Source organism: Neolamprologus brichardi, chromosome 18 (assembly GCF_056152115.1).
Source record: "Neolamprologus brichardi isolate AB-2024 chromosome 18, ASM5615211v1, whole genome shotgun sequence".
Lineage (NCBI taxonomy): Eukaryota > Metazoa > Chordata > Actinopteri > Cichliformes > Cichlidae > Neolamprologus > Neolamprologus brichardi.
In genome coordinates this window covers 2,267,569-2,287,021 of record NC_142121.1, presented here as the reverse complement: position 1 = coordinate 2,287,021, position 19,453 = coordinate 2,267,569, and the positions used below count along the sequence as shown (strand labels likewise).

At 39.7% G+C, this 19,453-nt stretch overlaps 1 protein-coding gene across 1 annotated transcript; it reads left to right on the top strand.

The window, feature by feature from the left end:
- Positions 1 to 1,525: 1,525 nt before the first annotated feature.
- LOC148097266 (uncharacterized) lies at positions 1,526 to 16,781 on the top strand. Its single transcript, XM_087832390.1, has 5 exons — positions 1,526 to 1,570; positions 8,721 to 8,827; positions 9,897 to 10,009; positions 13,432 to 15,116; positions 15,156 to 16,781. The coding sequence occupies exons 3-5, from the start codon at positions 9,910 to 9,912 to the stop codon at positions 16,779 to 16,781; spliced, it is 3,411 nt and encodes a 1,136-aa protein (XP_087688516.1). The 5' UTR covers positions 1,526 to 1,570; positions 8,721 to 8,827; positions 9,897 to 9,909.
- Positions 16,782 to 19,453: the final 2,672 nt, after the last annotated feature.

Sequence of the window (19,453 nt, the reverse complement as noted above, 5' to 3'; positions counted from 1 at the left end):
GCCTACAGCCCCCCTCACCTGAAGTTGATTGAGGCAATCAGGTTGGAGATTTAAGCTGCTTGATGACACTGCTTCCTCGCCAGTTCGTCAACTACCATATGTTGGTAACCAGGTCTCACGCTTCATGTTCATGAATCTCAAGTGCTTTACTAACTTTGTAATCTCGTGTTCTAGTTACTCCAGGAAAACTCCATCATACTGAACCACTCATCTTGGAAATCTGGTTAACCCGCCAGCTCTCGGAATCATCTCCTTGCCTCACCTGCCTGCCCTTACACCACCTCGGGACCTTCACCACTCAGGACAGCTGCCACACACCACCAAACCCACCTGGACCGCACCACCTCTCCTTCAACGCTCCCACCTGCACAGTAAGACGAAGATTTTCACAGCTTCCACTCTCTCCAGAACTCCTCATTGGCTACCGCTCTAACACTGCTCTCCTCTCTTCCAGTACTTTCCTAATCACCAGCAGCTGCCGTTGCTTTCTTGGACCTGTCCCCTTGCTTGTCACTCTCCCCTGGCCAAGACCCTCACACCCCATATGTCAAGCCTTAAATCAATTACTAACGTCAACGTCATTTTGGTGTTAGTTAATAAACCTTTGTTAAACCCTTTACTCTGCGTCCGCCTTGGGTTTCCTGCACGTGGGTTTGATTTTTGGTGCTCAGCCTCCGGCCGTTTTGTGACAGTATCACAGTGGTTCCATTATATAAACACTCTGGTGTAGGTGTATATAGTGTATACGAGTATATATAATTACATAGTATATGTCCAGTGTATTCAGGTATATATGCCATTAAAAACATTCCACAACATGGGGATATCACCGGGTAAACTTCAGAAAGTTCTTAATATTATTAGTCAAGAGAAAGAAGAATGCAGACGGTGTTTAAATTAACCTCACAAATGTCACAGATCAGTCAGTAGGGCTCCTGAAAAGTCTGTGACACACCTGTTTGAACATCACCAGTTAATTTGCCACACCAGTTAATTTGGAACACTGGTTCCCTGACACAGAGTAATGTAGTGTACAAACAACCTCTTGCAAAAACAGATGACAGAACATAGAAGAGCTCCTTAGTCCAGGACTCCACAGTCTATTCACACCTACAGGCTAAAATTCATGTGTTGCAGCAGCTCAGGATTACAAATAAATCTTTCCTAGTTCAAAATTAAAAAGTTTAAGTTACAAGTCTAAAAGAACAAATACATGTGTGTATATTCATATAAAAACTGAACTTTAAATTGAAAAGAGTATGAGAAAGTTTCAAGAATGAGACATGTATATGTATGAACTAAGCATGAATAAATTTAAACTGCAATAACACAGTGTGGGTGCTTAAGCTGGTCTCAAAAGTCTTTTTCTTTCCTTTTTGTAAATCCTGTATAACAAGTGTGACTTGTGGTTCTCCCTCCCTGTTTACAGAGGAAGCAGGTCACACATTTCTGAGAAATCAGTCCCTCCTCTCTGTATGTCCTATAAAAGCCAAAGTTGGGCAAAGTTTGTTCCTTACAGAGACGTCAGAGGCAGAAGCAGAACAACCTGAGAGACCAACTCCTGTGTGCAGTGAGTACTGTGGTTACATGTTTTATTTGCTTTCTGACTGTAGTTATCTTTTGAATAAAAGCTTAATCAGTATTCATATCAAGTCAGTATTTTTTTCTTATAACAGAAAACAGTTGAAACCTTTAATTTTCTTGCTAAAAATCATTTACCTTCATCAGCTTTTTCAAATAATCTCACTTTGTCAAATCACAACAACAGTCGCCTCGAGGTGACTGTTGTTGGGATTTAACGCTATATAAATAAAATTGAATTGAACCTTCTGTGAATGGTACTCATGGCCACTGAAAACATAACAGAGTCAACTGTTACTAACTAACTACTACTAACCCCAAGTTGCCTACCGATGCATCCATCAGAGCATGAATGTGTGTATGTTAGTTAAGAAGCACTAGCTAACAACTTAGGAAAAGGTGCTTGTGCAAATGGGTGTGACTGGATGAATGTACGAGTTCTGTAACGCGCTTTGAGTGCACATGATAGAGTAGAAAAGCACCATAAAAGAACCAGTCCATTTTCCATTTATCAAAATCTCATCTTTAAGGTCTGCACATTCACAGGCAGTGTTAGACCGAGATCTGCCTTCTAAGTTCTCTGCTGTTTTTCTGCAGTTTGAACCTGGGAATTTTTCGGTCTTAAAGGAAGCAATCGACCATTTAAGACCTTGTAATACTGATGGATGTCTCTGTCCCACTGCAGCCTTTGCTTAACCAGTCTTTAACATCATGTAGACAGTTAACACAGACCTTTCTCACCCTAAACGAAAATAAGACTGAAGTTATTGTTTTTGGAAGTGATGCCCCTTTGGATAAGTTAACTGATACGCTCGGTCCTCTAGCTTGTCATCACCTCCACACTGTAAGAAATGTCAGAGTGTTTTTAGATAGCTCTTCAAATTAGAGAAACAAGTGTCCACAGTTGTTGAAATCAGTTTGTATCAGTTATGTGAAATTGCCAAAGCGAAGCCTTATCTTCCTCCTAAAGACCTAGTAAAACATTTATGACTTCATCACCTCTAGACTGGACTACTGCAATTCTCTCTACCACACTCATCTCTCCATCACTTGCAGTTCGCCCAAAATGCTGCTGCATGTCTTCCAACAGGTGTTAGAAAGTATGAACTCATCACTCCAGTTTTAGCAAATTTACACTGGCTCCCTGTAAAATATTGTATTGATTATAAGATTCTTTTTTTTTTTTTTTTTTTTTTTATTGATTGATTGATTAGCATTCAAATATCTCAGTGAAGACAGAACAAAGATTTACCACAAAGCAAGAAAGCATGAGACAAGGCTAATCAAAAGGTATTGGCTGAAGCATTTGCTTATTACGCCAACCCTTTTAACAAAAGATCTTTTAGCATGCAGCTCCTGTACACAGGGCTCGAAGCAAATAATAAAATTCAATTCAATTCAATTCAATTTTATTTATATAGCGCCAAATCACAACAAATGTCGCCTCAAGGCGCTTCATAGATACAGAGAAAAGCCCAACAATCATATGACCCCCTATGAGCAAGCACTTTGGCGACAGTGGGAAGGAAAAACTCCCTTTTAACAGGAAGAAACCTCCAGCAGAACCAGGCTCAGGGAGGGGCGGCCATCTGCTGCGACCGGTTGGGGTGAGAGAAGGCAAACAAAGCAAAAACAAAACAAACAAACAAACAAACAAGAAAAAAACAAAAAAACAAAAAACTTTCCACCTAAGTAAGTAACTACATCAAAGCAAAAGAATCAAGAGGTTTTTTTGTTTTTTGTTTTTGTTTTTTTTTGCTCTTTTCATTCTTGATATATATATTTTTCTAATACTCTATTTTTAAACATATTTTTAAACAAGGAAAATGAACTACACCTTTTTAAATCACTGTCATAACTATTCCACAGGTTAACTCCTCTAACAGAAACACATCTCTGCTTTATATTTGTCCTTATCTTGTTTTTTTTAAAGAAATCTGTTCCCCTTAAGTCATATTGACTCTCTCTGACTTTGAACAGCTTCTGAGTACTGGGGCAAAGCAAGTTATTTTGTGCTTTATACATTATCTGTGCCATTTTATATTCAACTAAAATCATAAAATTTCAGGGTATTCAGATTAATAAACAAAATGTTAGTTGGTTCTATATAGTTTGATTGGTTTATAATTCTTATAGCTCTTTTTTGCAACTTGAAAATAGGAAGAGTGTTCGTTTTATATGCATTACCCCATATCTCCAGACAGTAAGTCATATATGGAAGCAACAGAGTACAATAGAGTGTGTATAATGATTTTTTGTTCAGGACATGCTTTGTTTTATAGAGAATAGCAATGGTTTTTGACATTTTTGTTTTCACATGGTTTATATGAGACTTCCAACTCAGCTTATCATCAATTATCACTCCAAGAAATTTATTTTCGTACACTCTTTCAATTTCAATTCCATTAACCCTGATTTTAGATACATTTTTCATTTGTCTAGTGCCAAAAATAATCAATTTTGTTTTCTTTATATTTAATGATAACTTATTTACATCAAACCAGTTTTTTAATATATTTAACTCCTTTTCCGCTGTAGTCAGAAGCTGTTCTAGGTTTTTACCTGAGCAATACAGAGTGGTATCATCAGCAAACAATACACATTTTAACAGTTTGGAAATGCTACATATGTCATTTATGTATAATATAAATAATTTAGGGCCCAGCACAGAGCCCTGAGGAACACCACAAGTTACCTTCAACTGCTTAGATTTTACATTATTGAATTCGACATATTGATATCTGTCATCCAGGTAACTTTTCATCCACTTGTATGCTAACCCTCTTATGCCATATCTCTCTAGTTTATTCATTAATATAGAATGATCAATCGTATCAAACGCCTTTTTTAAGTCTATAAAAACACCAACAGTATATTCCTTATTATCTATAGCATTAGATATCCCTTCTACAAGTTCCATCACTGCCATCGAAGTGGACCTTTTCACTCTAAAGCCATATTGGTTATCACTTAGGAGATTATGCTTCTCAATATATTTATCAAGTCTATTAACAAATAACTTTTCTAAAATTTTTGAGAACTGTGGGAGCAGTGATATTGGCCTATAATTGGTAAACTGACTTCTCTCTCCGTTTTTATGGATTGGAATAACTTTTGCTATTTTCATTTGTGAGGGAAATACACCAGTTTGAAAGGACAGATTACAAATGTATGAGAAAGGTTGCACTATATATTCTATAATACTTTTAACTAATATCATGTCAATACCAAAACAGTCAGTGGACTTTTTATTTTTAAATGTCTTCACAATGTTAATTATTTCTCTATGAGTTACAGCACCAATAAACATGGAGGACACATTCTGAGTAATATGTTTATTTAGGTCGTTATTATTTCTTGACTCTGGAATTTCTTTTGCTAAATTAAAGCCAACATTTACAAAGAAATCATTAAATTCATTTGCAATGTCTTTAGTTTTATCAAGCACAATATCTTTATCTTTTTTTAAATAATCTGGATAATTCTTATTTTTTGAGCCCTTTTTGATTATACTATTTAATATCCTCCATGTTTCTTGTGTGTTACTTCTACTTTGCTCCAATAATTTGTGGTAATATTCTTTCTTACTTGTTCTTATAGTATTTACTAATCTATTTTTATATAACTTGTACTTTATTTCAGCATCTTTTGTCCTCTGTTTTATGAATCTCTTATATAGATTATTTTTCTTTTTACATGCATCTTCTATCCCCTTTGTGATCCATGGCTTATTTGATCTGTGATGCTTTCTAGTGATTTTCATTAAAGGACAATGTTTTTCATATAGTGAAATTACAGTTGATAAGAATGCATCATATGCACTATTTGAATCTTCATTTGCAAAAACCTCATTCCAATTGTGTTCCTTTAAGTCCACCTGGAGGGCAGCAATGGCTCTTGTTGTTCTAAGTCGTATCATATCAAATATTTGATTCTTTTGTTTAGTTTTAATCCCAAAATAATTTTGAAAAATTGCAAAAACAGGAAGATGATCGCTTATATCAGTTATAAGAAGTCCACCTACTATTTCATGGTCAATTTTATTTGTGAATATATTATCTATCAATGTAGCTGTATCAATTGTTATTCTACTTGGTTTTATAATTACAGGGAAAAGGGAGTTACTATACATTGTATTTATGAAATCTGTTGTTTTCTGATGTCCATTTGGGTTTAGCAAATCTATATTAAAATCACCACAAATTATTTGCACTTTTTTATCATTTAGGTTGCTAAACATAGCAGCAAGTTTTTCATTGAATGTCTCAAGGCATGAACCTGGTGTCCTATAGATGCAACTTATAATTATATTGTTAGCTTTTTCAACATGGATTTCAATAGTGACACATTCCAATACGTTATCTATGGTGCTTGACATACATTCAATCAGACTACATTTAAAAACTTTATCTACATATAAGGCAACACCGCCTCCTTTTTTATTCACCCTGTTCATTGTAAATAATTCGTATCCTTCCAGTCCCATTTCACTAATTTTCTCATTATCGAGCCATGTTTCTGATATTGCAATTATATTAAACTTTTTTAACTTACTTAAACATTCTGTAATTTTAGAAAAATTTTTATACAGGCTTCTACTATTGAAATGTATGACCGACAATGCATTTGCCATTTTAATATTCATATTGAATTGGTCATCTGTATAGTACTCACAAGTATTATTGGTGTTATTGTAGAAGTGGGTATCTGGGTCAATGTTACTTTCAGGGTCATGCATGTTGTGCTCTGCATAGTTAAACGTTTTGAAGTTCGTTTTCTCAGCGTGTGTGGCAAAATAACCACCTTGACAGTCCTTTTCATAATCAAATTCTTCCTCTTCAATATCTCTGAATGGAAACCTATAATCTGTGTCCAAACTTGTCATTTATGTGTTTTTGTTGTTGTTGTTGTTTTTTGAGCCGTAAGGCCAGAAACACTTTCCATACCCATTGTTCATTATCCAATCGTCACTTTTCCAATAGATTCCAGAGCAGATTCCTGATTATTTATATTGCTCTAAGTCTTTGAGTTCTCTTATCATCACAACTTTCGCTTCTTCGGGATTGCCATTTAGTCTTATCATTACTTTGCAGTTCCTCGTCCATGTCGCTTGTATCTTATTTTGTTTTCTCAGGCTGCGTGCCTGTCTTGCAATTTCAGCAGTCTTTTTCGTTAAATGTTCATTTAAATACACACCAGTCCCTTTAAGCTTCTTACCCTGTTTCAGTAACTCAATCTTTGTTTTGCGACTCACAAACCGAAGAATAATTGATGGCTTTGTTTTACTGTCTTTCCTGGGGAGCGTGTGGCATGCTGCAATATGATGGCTCTGAATACTTACATTCTTCGTTTGAAGGAATTTTATCACTTGCTGTTCAAGCGTTTGCAGCTCCTCTACCGGGGCATCTTCACCATCTTTACCTCCCCCAGCTGTTACTCCGGCGTAGGTTCGGTGTTGCGTCTCCAGTCCACTTATGACTAAATCATCCATTCTTGTGTATTGTTCAAGGTCCTCGATTCGCCGTTCCAAGTCATCTATTTTCTTGTCCTTGTCCTTTATGAGGTTTTTTAGTTGTTTTATTTCATCCATTAGGTCATGTAGCATACCTTGTTGTTTAGCCACTTTGCTCAGTTCATCAGACATGAAATTAAGCGATTTCCTAATCTCCTCCAACTCCTCTTCAACTCCTGGGTTTGCTTTTTTAGGCGGCATTTTGAAAATGATGAGATTTGTATTTCCTTGTGATGGCCCGTTGAAGTCACTGTTGATTAACTTGTTGGTTGAGCCTTGGCCTAGTGGTTGCTGCAGGAGCCTGGGCCTAGTGGCTGCTGGAGGATCCTGGGCCTAGTGGCTGCTGGAGGATCCTGGGCCTGGTGGCTGCTGGAGGAGCCTGGGCCTGGTGGCTGCTGGAAGAGCCTGGGCCTGGTGGCTGCTGGAGGATCCTGGGCCTGGTGGCTGCTGGAAGAGCCTTGGCCTGGTGGCTTATTTTTCAGTTTTGGTGCAACAAGCTACCAATTGTCTGGTGTTCGTTTCTTTTTCCGTAGATATGTGTGCTTCCTTCTTGTGTCGTTTGTTGTAAGAAAAGAGTTTTACTTACTTTCAAAGTTTTAAATGATATGGCGAGCAGTTACTTAAGCAAATTCCTCAACATATATAACCGCAACAGAGCACTGAGATCTTAGTACAGCCCAATAAAGGAGATGGAGCCTTCACAGCTGCAGCGCCTAGACTCTGGAATACCTGCCACTCAATATTCGTACTTAAGAGTCTATACAGCGTTTCAAATCGCGTCTTAAAACTCACTTTTTTATGCTGGCTTTTAATTCAAGTTGAGTTCCATCAGGTTTGTTTTATGTTCGTTTTGTTTTTATGTTAAATATGTTGTCATTGAAGAAACTGTTTTTACCAGAGACCTGACGGCATCCAATTTATTATTCTGAATATTTCCAGTTTTGTTTTTGGAGGAACTAATAAATCTGCAGGTTTCACCAGAGAAGCTTCTGTAACTTGTCATTAACAGCTCTGTGGGAGTCACGGTGGTGGAACGATATCGCAGACGTTCAATTTCAGAATTGTTACAAACCAACAGGATACACATGCAGCCCATGCAATAATGTTACTATAAAATGTTTTCACCTCAAAGGGCCGAGGGAAGCTCAATAGGTGGCAATTTTATATGAATCATTTTCTGAAGCAGTTGAAACATAGTAAGAACTGAAATATCTTTAAGAATTAATTCAACAATACTTTATAAGTACATACTTCACACATATAATTTCATTGGTGTTCCTTAAATACAGCCTTAGTAACATGAATAACCTCAACTTGCTCTCACAGATTTATTTGTGTCCATCGTTGTTAGAGCACTTCCATGTTTTCTAACACGTGGAAGGTCCTGAGTGTGAAACCAGCAGGTCTTTAATACTGGATGCAATACTGTGATGGAATAATTCAGTAACAGCAGTCAAAACATAAGAAACTCTTAAATGTATAGAATCAAGATCACTTGATGTTTTCAGTTTTCTGGGCTTTTTCTCTTTAGTGCACCAACAAATCAAGAGCTAAACTTATTATAAAGCTTCAGATAAGCTGTTCTGTTTGTAAATTTCTTTTCTCTGGTTTTCCCTCCTGGTTAAAGCTGCAGCATAAAGCTCAGACCATTTCTGGGAAATCAGAGTTCTTCCTGACCTTCACAAAGGAACAATCGCTGGTGGGGTGTGTTCCTGTCAGGGACTTCATTCAGCTGTGAGTATGTGGTTTGACTTGATTTGTTTGTTTTAGATCTTCCTGATTCCTCATTGCTAAGATTTTTTTAATATTTTTTATATTTAATATTTTCAGGTTATTATCAGGAGGTCACCGACTAATCCGCAGGTCTGCATGCCAAATATTCTTGGGCAACATCAAGTTGCTCTCCAATGCATCCCCTGGAGTATGAATGTTAGATAGAGAATACTTGCATAGAAAAAAGTGCTTGTGCGAGCAGGTGAATGAGACAAGTTGTGTAAAGCACTTTCAGTGCTCAGAATACAAAGTGCTGTATAAGAACCAGTCAGTTGGCAACCTTGTGGTTTACTGACTTAGACCACTGAAACTTCAGCTTTCTGTCTTCTCACCAATGAGAGGAGCAGTGTGAGCGAGAGTGACTCACACTCTCCTTTGATTACATTTACTGAACTATTGTTATATTATTGTGTATGTTATGTTCACATCAGTGTTGAAAAGGAATGCACATTATATATTTGTTTTTATTATATAGGTTTTTATTTGTTTAAATACTAATGACAATGAAGTGACCAGTGCTGTCAGCGTTGATCTCGTCAAAATGACGTTAACCTCATAACCACATTAACGCGGCAAATCTCCGGTAGCTCATAAACGCGTTAGTGCCGTACAACCCACACATGGGGCGATCCACGTCGACTCGCTTACGGAGATTTGGTGTAAGAAGCATTTCAAATGAAGCTTTGCAGTAGCTGTGGACCAATAAAGAGTTTTAATGCCTGAACCTGCAGCTGTTTGCTTTCCAGTGGATCCACAGCTGTGCAGGATCACCATCTACTGATGTAATAAGGTTTTATCTTAGTATGTAAATGTATAAGAGTTGTTATTGACAGTTATAAACAGAAACAGTTTGTTTCCGTAAAACTGAACGTGCAGCATTTTACAACCTACTACACTGTCACTGTCTCACCCAGGAAGTGCCAGGTGGAACTATTCCAGATGTTGTCAGTTATAGTAATGGTATAAAAACAAACAGCTGGACAGCAGAAGAACCAGAAAAACATCCTCAAACTTTTTCTATGATTTCCAGGTTAGACTGAAGGATGGACGGTACATCAGGCGGTGCGATGGAGGTGGCAGCGCTCGGTCGGCCTTTCAGCGTCGGGATGCTGTACGACTGTCGCAGTGACTCGCTCGTCCCTGGTAAGAATTCACATGTAAAGATTCTTGATGCATCACAAGCTTTCATTTTTTAAAGCCAGTCGACTCTAGAATATATATATATATATATATATATATATATATATATATAACACCCAGCACGCCCCTGCGGGCGGTTTATCCTTCAAGCTCGGGTCCTCTACCAGAGGCCTGGGAGCTTGAGGGTCCTGCGCAGTATCTTAGCTGTTCCCAGTACTGCGCTCTTCTGGACAGAGATCTCCGATGTTATTCCCGGGATCTGCTGGAGCCACTCGCCTAGCATGGGAGTCACCGCACCTAGTGCTCCGATTACCACGGGGACCACCGTTACCTTCACCCTCCACATCCTCTCGAGCTCTTCTCTGAGCCCTTGGTATTTCTCCAGCTTCTCGTGTTCCTTCTTCCTGATATTGCTGTCATTCGGAACCGCTACATCGATCACTACGGCCGTCTTCTTCTGTTTGTCTACCACCACTATGTCCGGTTGGTTAGCCACCACCATTGTGTCCGGCTGTATCTGGAAATCCTACAGGATCTTAGCTCGGTCATTCTCCACCACCCTTGGGGGCATCTCCTATTTTGACCTCGGGACTTCCAGGTTATACTCGGCACAGATGTTCCTGTACACTATGCCGGCCACTTGGTTATGGCGTTCCATGTATGCCTTGCCTGCTAGCATCTTGCACCCTGCTGTTATGTGCTGGATTGTCTCTGGGGCATCTTTACACAGCCTGCACCTGGGGTCTTGCCTGGTGTGATAGACCCCAGCCTCTATGGATCTTGTACTCAGAGCTTGTTCTTGTGCTGCCATGATTAGTGCCTCTGTGCTATCTTTCAGTCCAGCTTTGTCCAGCCACTGGTAGGATTTCTGGATATCAGCCACCTCCTCTATCTGCCGGTGGTACATACCGTGCAGGGGCCTGTCCTTCCATGATGGTTCCTCGTCTCCCTCCTCTTTCTTGGGTTTCTGCTGCCTGAGGTATTCACTGAGCACGCTGTCAGTTGGGGCCATCTTCGTGATGTATTCTTGGACGTTCGTTGTCTCATCCTGGACTGTGGTGCTGACACTCACCAGTCCCCGGCCCCCTTCCTTCTGCTTAGCGTACAGCCTCAGGGTTCTGGACTTGGGGTGAAACCCTCCATGCATGGTAAGGAGCTTTTGTTGTCTTTATGTCAGTGGCTTCTATCGCCTCCTTTGGCCAGCCTATTACCCCAGCAGGGTACCTGATCACGGGCAGGGCGTACGTGTTGATGGCCCGGATCTTGTTCTTACCGTTCAACTGACTCCTCAGGACTTGCCTGACCCTCTGCAGGTACTTGGTGGTTGCAGCTTTCCTAGCGGCCTCTTCATGGTTCCCATTCGCCTGCGGGATCCCCAGGTACTTGTAACTGTCCTCTATGTCTGCAATGTTGCCTTCTGGTAGTTCAATCCCCTCAGTTCTGACTACCTTCCCTCTCTTTGTTACCATCCGACTACACTTCTCCAGCCCGAACGACATTCCAATGTCATTGCTGTATATCCTTGTGGTGTGGATCAGTGAATCGATGTCTTGTTCACTCTTGGCATACAGCTTGATGTCATCCATGTACAGGAGGTGGCTGACAACTGCTTCGTTCTGTAGTCGGTATTCGTAGCCAGTCTTGTTAATGATCTCACTGAGGGGGTTCAGGCCTATGCAGAACAGCAGTGGGGACAGAGCACTTGATGGTGACTTGTGCTATGGGCTTGAAGTTGGCCTCTAGTGTTGTACGCCACATCCCCATTGAGTTCCTGATGAAGGCTCTTAGGGTCCCAATGATCTTGTACAATTCTAGGCATTCCAGTATCCAGCTGTGGGGCATTGAGTCATAGGCCTTCTTGTAATCAATCCAGGCAGTGCACAGGTTGGTCAGTCTGGTCTTGCAGTCTCGGCTGACTGTTCTGTCTACCAGTAGCTGATATTCTTGCCAATTCCTTTCTGTGTCCCGCTCATGTATTGACCCATGTTCCTGTTCATCTTAGCCTACCGTCCGACCTTCAGTTAGCCATTCCGGGTGTCCCTCGTTAACTAGCAGCTGGTTCATTTGTGCTGCCAGACGCTCGTGTGTGCAGTCAGCTTCTTTAGCCAGTAGGCGTGAACCATGTCGGGCCCTGGTGCTGTCCAACTCTTCATACTGGAGACCCTTTCCGTTAGTTGGCTAAAGTAGCCCTCCGTGTTACTTTGATCTTGCCCTCTAGCCTCTAGTGCTCAGATGAGTAGAAAAGCGCTATATAAGAACCAGTCCATATATGTGTATATATATATATGTGTGTGTGTGTGTGTGTGTGTGAATATATATATATATATATGTGTGTGTGTGTGTATATATATATATGTGTGTGTGTGTGTGTGTGTGTGTGTGTATATATATATATATATATACACTCTGGGCACTGACTCCCTTTTGGAGCCTTGTGGCACCCAGAGGAACTGTAGTTTTTAACATTTCCAAGTTTCAGCTCCACATGGTTTTAACTGCACCCAGTTGTGTTAAAGTGATCCGGACTGTTCCTTTGTCCTGCTAATTTTTTATTTTTATAATTCTCAAAGAACGTTCAAACTGAGCCTTCAAACAGAATTAAAACCTGCTGCTTGCTCAAAGTTGTTGGATTCTAGCAGATTAGTGTTTTAAGTCCTGTGGAAACAGCCGAGGTTTTATTATTCCTTCTTCTGATTTCTATTTATGCCTTTTTGTAAAAGAAAAAAAAACAACAACAAAAACAAGTTCTAACTAGCTGCTGTAATCAGTGTGCAACTAACAGGGCCTAAAGATAACATAAGGATAAGAACATCTTCACTGATCCTCATGAGTAAAGTTAATCACTATTAAAACAAGTTGGCAGCCATGATGCAACACCTGGAAATCAGCTCCAACTCTTGGAGCGCTTTTCCATTTGGATCTACTCAGGTTGGCTTGAGTCGACTCAGTCCTTACGATTTCATCATTAGCTGGTAGTACCTGGTACCAGATACTTTGTGAGTACCTACTACATGTCACTGATTGGCTGATCAGTAACATGCAGTCTTTTGACAGTGGCGTAAACTAAATTTTTGATATTATTACTGTTATTATCTTAAATACTGAAAACTCAGATGCAGAGCCTGAACTCTTCATTTGAAAGAAATCAGTTAATCTGGTTCATCCAGACAAACAAAAGATTTGTGCTTCATTTACTATTTTTGTTTCATTTTGGTGAATATCACAAAAAGAGATGAAAAAACAAAACAAGGAAAGTCATGAAATCAACAGCAAAAGTTTGACAGTTTTGCTCATAGAAAGACACCGCTCTGTTTATTTATTTTAAAATTCACATTTTTTTAAAATCATTTTTTAAAATGTATTTTAGGGTGTCTGATTTAATTGATGGAGTCCTGGTAGTACTTTTGTTGCTTCTTCTTTTGCAGGAATGACTCTGTGGGATCGTGATGACCTGATAAAAGATGTTGGAGAAAGACCGCAGGCCTCTAATGAGTTTGAAATTGTTGCATCTGAATCAATTTCTGGCAAATCTTCAGCTCTAAGTGTTGATGCTTCACTGAAGGCAAGTTTCTTGGGTGGACTGGTTCAGGTTGATGGATCTGCCAAATATCTGAATGATAGTAAATCTTCCAGAAATCAGGCCAGAGTAACACTCAAATACAAGGCAACCACAAAGATCCAGGAGCTGTCCATGAATCATCTTGGAAGAGGAAACGTGAAGCATCCATATGTTTTTGATCAAGGCTTAGCAACACATGTAGTCACAGCTATTCTTTATGGAGCACAAGCTTTCTTTGTGTTTGACCGTGAAGTTTCTGAACACGAAAATCATCAAGATGTTCAGGGCAACTTGAAGGTGATCATCAAGAAGATTCCCTTACTTTCTGTAGAGGGTGAAGGTTCCCTGAAGATGGAAGAGAAGGACAAAGCCAGTCTTGATAAATTCTCCTGTAAATTTTATGGAGACTTCTGTCTTCCAAAACCACCAACAACCTTTCAAGATGCAGTAGAAGTCTACCAGAGCCTGCCAGGATTACTGGGAGACAAAGTTGTACCAGTGAAGGTCTGGCTGCTGCCACTGACAGCTTTAGATTCTTCTGCTGCTAAACTCGTCCGTCAGATCAGTATAGGATTAGTTCAAGAAGCACAGAGAGTCCTGGAGGACTTCAGTGAGCTGGAAATGAGGAGCAATGATGTACTGGGAACCACCACTGCACAGCAGTTCCCACAGATTGGTAAAAAAATTAAAAGTTTTAAAGAAATGTGCTCTGAGTTCAAGCTGGAATTCCAACAAACTTTGGCCAAGAAACTTCCATCAATCCGAGGAGGAGGAGAAGAGGAAGCAGAGCTTGCAGAGATCCTGAAGAAGAGACATTCTTCACCTTTCAGCAGCAAAAACCTGAATGACTGGATGGACTGTAAAGAGAGAGAAATCTACACTTTAATGTCTTTTACAAGGATGATGAAAAACACCAAAATCATCTCGTCTCAAAATGATCTGTACAAGGAAAGTCTCAGTGCAGAGCATGTTGTGTGTTTTGTTTTCACCTCTCTGGGAAAGGATGAACCATACCTCTCAGCTTTATCAAGATACTTAAGAGGAAAAACCAACCCAGACCTTCAAGATCCTCACACTCATGATGTAGAGAAGGAACAATGGTACGCCTCAAAAGAAGTAACAGCTGAAATGAGGAAGAAAGCAAAACTCTTCAGTGATTTTGCAGAGGCCAACAAGGAGAACAAGAACATGAAGTTCCTGACAGTGGGGTTAACTAATGAGACACAGGAAGGTTCCAGCATCCACCTTTATGAAGGTGGATTTGCTGTCAGTGAGAACTTTGAGCCTCCTTCAAAGCCTGAAACTGTGACAGCAGCTGACAGAAACCACAACAGTGTGACACTGAAGATTTCTCCACCCAGATTTGGAGCAGAGAACATCACCTCCTACTCTGTTGAGTACTGTGTCAGTGGAGAGGATGGATGGCAGCAGAAGACAGAAGCAAAGGCTGAAGAAGTCACAGTGAGAGATCTGAAGCCAAACACAGAGTATGTGTTCAGATGCAGAGCAGTGACCTCAGCAGGTGTCGGGCCGGATAATCAAGTTTCTATTAAAACAACTTCAAGTGGCAGAAACAAAGAAACACGTTTGGCAGAAAAACTGAGAGATAAAAGTGAAAAGATCAAATCTGATTCCCCCTCAGTTTACAAACTGCCTCTGACAGAAGAACACATGAACATAGATGGATGCAGGAAGTTTAACTTTGGAGAAGAAAGCACGAGGCAGAATCGTACAATAATGCTTTTTGGAGCGACTGGATCAGGAAAGTCCACTCTGATCGATGGGATGATCAACTACATTGTTGGTGTCGAGTGGGAGGACAGTTTCAGGTTTAAATTAATTAATGAGGATCAGTCAACATCACGAGCTCACAGTCAGACCTCTGAAGTCACTGTTTACAAAATCAACCATCAGGAAGGATTTCAAATCCCGTTCTCTCTGACCATTATTGACACTCCAGGCTTTGGAGATACAAGCGGCATAGAAAGAGACAGAGAGATCACAGAGCAGCTACGTAATCTCTTCTCTGCTCAGCACGGTGTCACTGACATTGATGCTGTGTGTTTTGTAGCTCAGGCTGCTTTAGCACAACTCACACCAACACAGAAATATGTGTTTGATTCAGTGCTCTCAATCTTTGGCAAAGATGTGGCTGAAAACATCAGAGTTCTGGTGACATTCACAAACAGCCAACGTCCTCCAGTTCTAGATGCAGTAAAAGCTTCAGGTGTCCCATGTCCTAAAACAAAAGACGGGCTGCCTGTTCACTTCAAGTTCAATGATTCAGCCTTGTTTGCAGAAAACACATGTGTCAAAAAATGCACAGATGATGCTGTTGATGACAATTACAATGACGATGAAGAACAATATAATCATGATGAATATAATGCTGATATTAGCTTTAATGAGATGTTTTGGAACATGGGGACGAAAAGTATGGAGATATTTTTTGCTGCTCTGAATGTGATTCAAATTAAAAGCTTGACACTGACACAGGAGGTCCTCAGAGAAAGAAAGCAGCTCGAGGATTCAGTGGAAGATTTGCAGGAGCAGATTAAACTTGGATTAGCCCAGTATGAAGAGTTAAGAAACACAAGACAAAAACTTGGTGAACACAGGGACGAAATCAACAGAAATAATAACCCTGAGTTTACAGTCGCTGTCATGAAGCCTTATAAAGCTCGTATTTCTGGTACAGGAAACTTCATCATCAACTGTCAGCAGTGTCATGTCACCTGTTACTATCCCTCCTCCACATCCACGGATTCAGAGAAAGAAGGCTGTGAAGAAGCTGCATCACATGGATTCTGCACCAAGTGTCCAGGCAAATGTCACATTAATGTACATTTTTTACAGAAGTACAGTTGGGAATATCAGAGAGTCAGAGAGAAACAAACAGTGAAAGAGCTGAAAGAAAAATATCCAAAAACCAACAAAGATCAGACAGTTGTTGAAGGACTGACATCAAACCTGAGTGATCAAGAGTGTCATCTGCAAAATAAGGTGAAGACACTACTGCAGAGATCTGCTCAGTGTCTGGACAGACTGAGAGAGATATCAGTGAAGCCAAACCATCTCTCCACTAAAGAATACATCGACCTGCTTATTAATGGAGAAGAATCAGAGACCAAACAAGGCTGGGAGGAACGAGTTGAAGCCCTGAGAGAATTAAGAGGAAGGTACCGTTTTAGTAGTTTCCGTTTTCGTTTCAGGTAAATGGCCTGTATTTGTATAGCACTTTACACAACCAGTCATCCACACATTCACACACTGGTGATGGCAGCTACATTGTAGCCACAGCCACCCTGGGGCGCACTGACAGAGGCGAGGCTGCCGGACACTGGCGCCACCGGGCCCTCTGACCACCACCAGTAGGCAACGGGTGAAGTGTCTTGCCCAAGGACACAACGACTGAGACTGTCAGAGCCGGGGCTCGAACCGGCAACCTTCCGATTACAAGGCAAACTCCCAACTCTTGAGCCACGATCGCCCTGTTTTATGTCACATTATGTCAGATAGTTTCAGCTCTGTATGAACACTGAACCCCGACCGTGTCCGTGCCGTCGGGGGAGAAAGTCACATCTCACTGATTCTGATGCATCAGAGGCTCCGCGCTTTGTGTTCACGTCTTTGTGCAGAATCAGTGTACCTGCTCTCATTTACTGTTTCAGCTGTTTGGTGGTTGTTGAAATTTTGTGAGGTTTAACCTGAGATTCTGGCATTTTGATGGGACGATGACAGAGCCGGCCTGATGTCATCAGATGCTGCATTTAAAAATTCTGATTATCAGCTGATTTAATGCTGTGAACAGTTATTCTCTTGGAAGAAGTATTGTTGTTTCTCAAGGAAATAAAAAAGAGCTCATAAACTGCGCACATCATTGTTAAATATACTGGTAGTGTAGTAACATTGGACTTCTGATTTATTACTGATTTAGTAACACTTAAATTTAAAATTTTATAACATCATCATAAACAGCTGCAGATTAACAGTGATGGGAATAACGGCGTTTTTCAGTAACGAGTAATCTAACTAATTTCTATTTCTATCGTTGTAAGCCAATCACATGACCACTTTAAGACAAAGCAACAAGGTGATATATACCAGTTTTTAAATTGTGTTGATAGGCCACGTAAAACCAGAGTCATGATAAACAATATATATGCATGTTTTTCCTCAATAGTTTCCTCTCTGCTTATGACCAAAAGAAAAAAAAACCCTACCCTTTCGTCCTAATGAAAAAATGCACCATGCCGACCAATCAAAAATGATTAGCATGATTAACACACCCCACTTTGCAGTTATTTATTTGTAAAAAATGTTTGGAATCATGTATGATTTTCGTTCCACTTCTCACGTGTTCACCACTTCGTGTTGGTCTTTCACCTGGAATTCCATTAAAATCGATTCATGTTTGTGGCTGTAATGTGACAAAATGTGGGAAAGTTCAAGCGGGCCGAATACTTTTGCAAGCCACTGTATATACATTAGACCAGTATTTCCCAACCTTTTGGAACCATGGCACATATTTTACTTTATAAAAAAATCACACAGCACACCACCAACCAAAAAAATATCACAAAAAGCATTTTGATCATTTTCCCCTGCTTACCAGGTATAGCAGAATTGGATCGATTTGTCCCCATTATACCTTTTTTTTCTTTCTTCTGACTACCACTCATGCTAGGGCCTTCATCTGGGTCAGAATTTCTCCAGGATCCGGGTTAGATTGACGTCTCACTTGCAGCATGACTCTGGCTGCGTCCGAATTCAGGGGAAGGATGCTTCATTGCCATTTGCAGTGTTGGGAAGGTTACTTTTAAAATGTATCACTTGATTGATTGATTGATTGAATCTTTATTTTGAACATGTTAAAAAAGTACATCAACATAGAATTAAAAGAGACAAATAAACAAAGCAAAACAAAAAGAAAACGAGCAACCACAACTACAAATATCTTTTATGTTCAAAAAGGAGCAGGAAGAAGCATGAGCTTATTTAATCCCACCCCTTTTCCACTATCTAGTAAAATTATAGACTACCGAAATACCTCCTTGCAATCACATTATATGTCATGTGTATTTTTTTATTTTTTTTTATTTTTTTTTAAATATATATACATATATGTTTCTATCTATCCATACATACGTATACACACATACGCACATATACACATTTTCAATAACCCCATTAACACCTCAAAGGATACACAACCTACAAATATATATATATACCCATACCAACATACCCGTGCACCCGCACACACATGAAAATATTAGTCAAGAACACCCTATCAAATCTCTACCTCCTCCCTGTACCCTGTAAAAACCATCTCCTTAAACCGCTTTTTAAACTGTGCCATGCTCGGACTTTGCTTTATATCTTTACTTAGTCTGTTCCACAGTTTCACTCCACACACAGAGATGCAAAAACTTTTTAATGTTGTACGGATACGAGGATGTTTTAAATTTAATTCCCCCCTCAAATTGTATCCCTGTTCCCTTTTAGAAAACATTTTTAGAATATTGTCAGGAAGCAGGTTATTTATTGCTTTATATATAATTTGTGCAGTGAGAAAATGAACCAGATCTGTGAATTTGAGAATTTTTGATTTTAAGGATAGTGGATTTGTATGATCTCTGTAACCGGTTTTATGGATTATCCTTATGGCCCTTTTTTGTAATATAAAGATTGATGATAGCGAACATTTGTAAGTATTGCCCCACACCTCTGCACAGTAATTCAAATACGGTGCAATCAGGGAACAATAGAGAATGTGGAGTGATTTGTGGTCCAGAATGTGTTTTACTTTACTCAAGATTGAGACACTTCTTGAAATTTTGTTATGTATATGATTTATATGAGACTTCCAGTTTAATTTATCATCT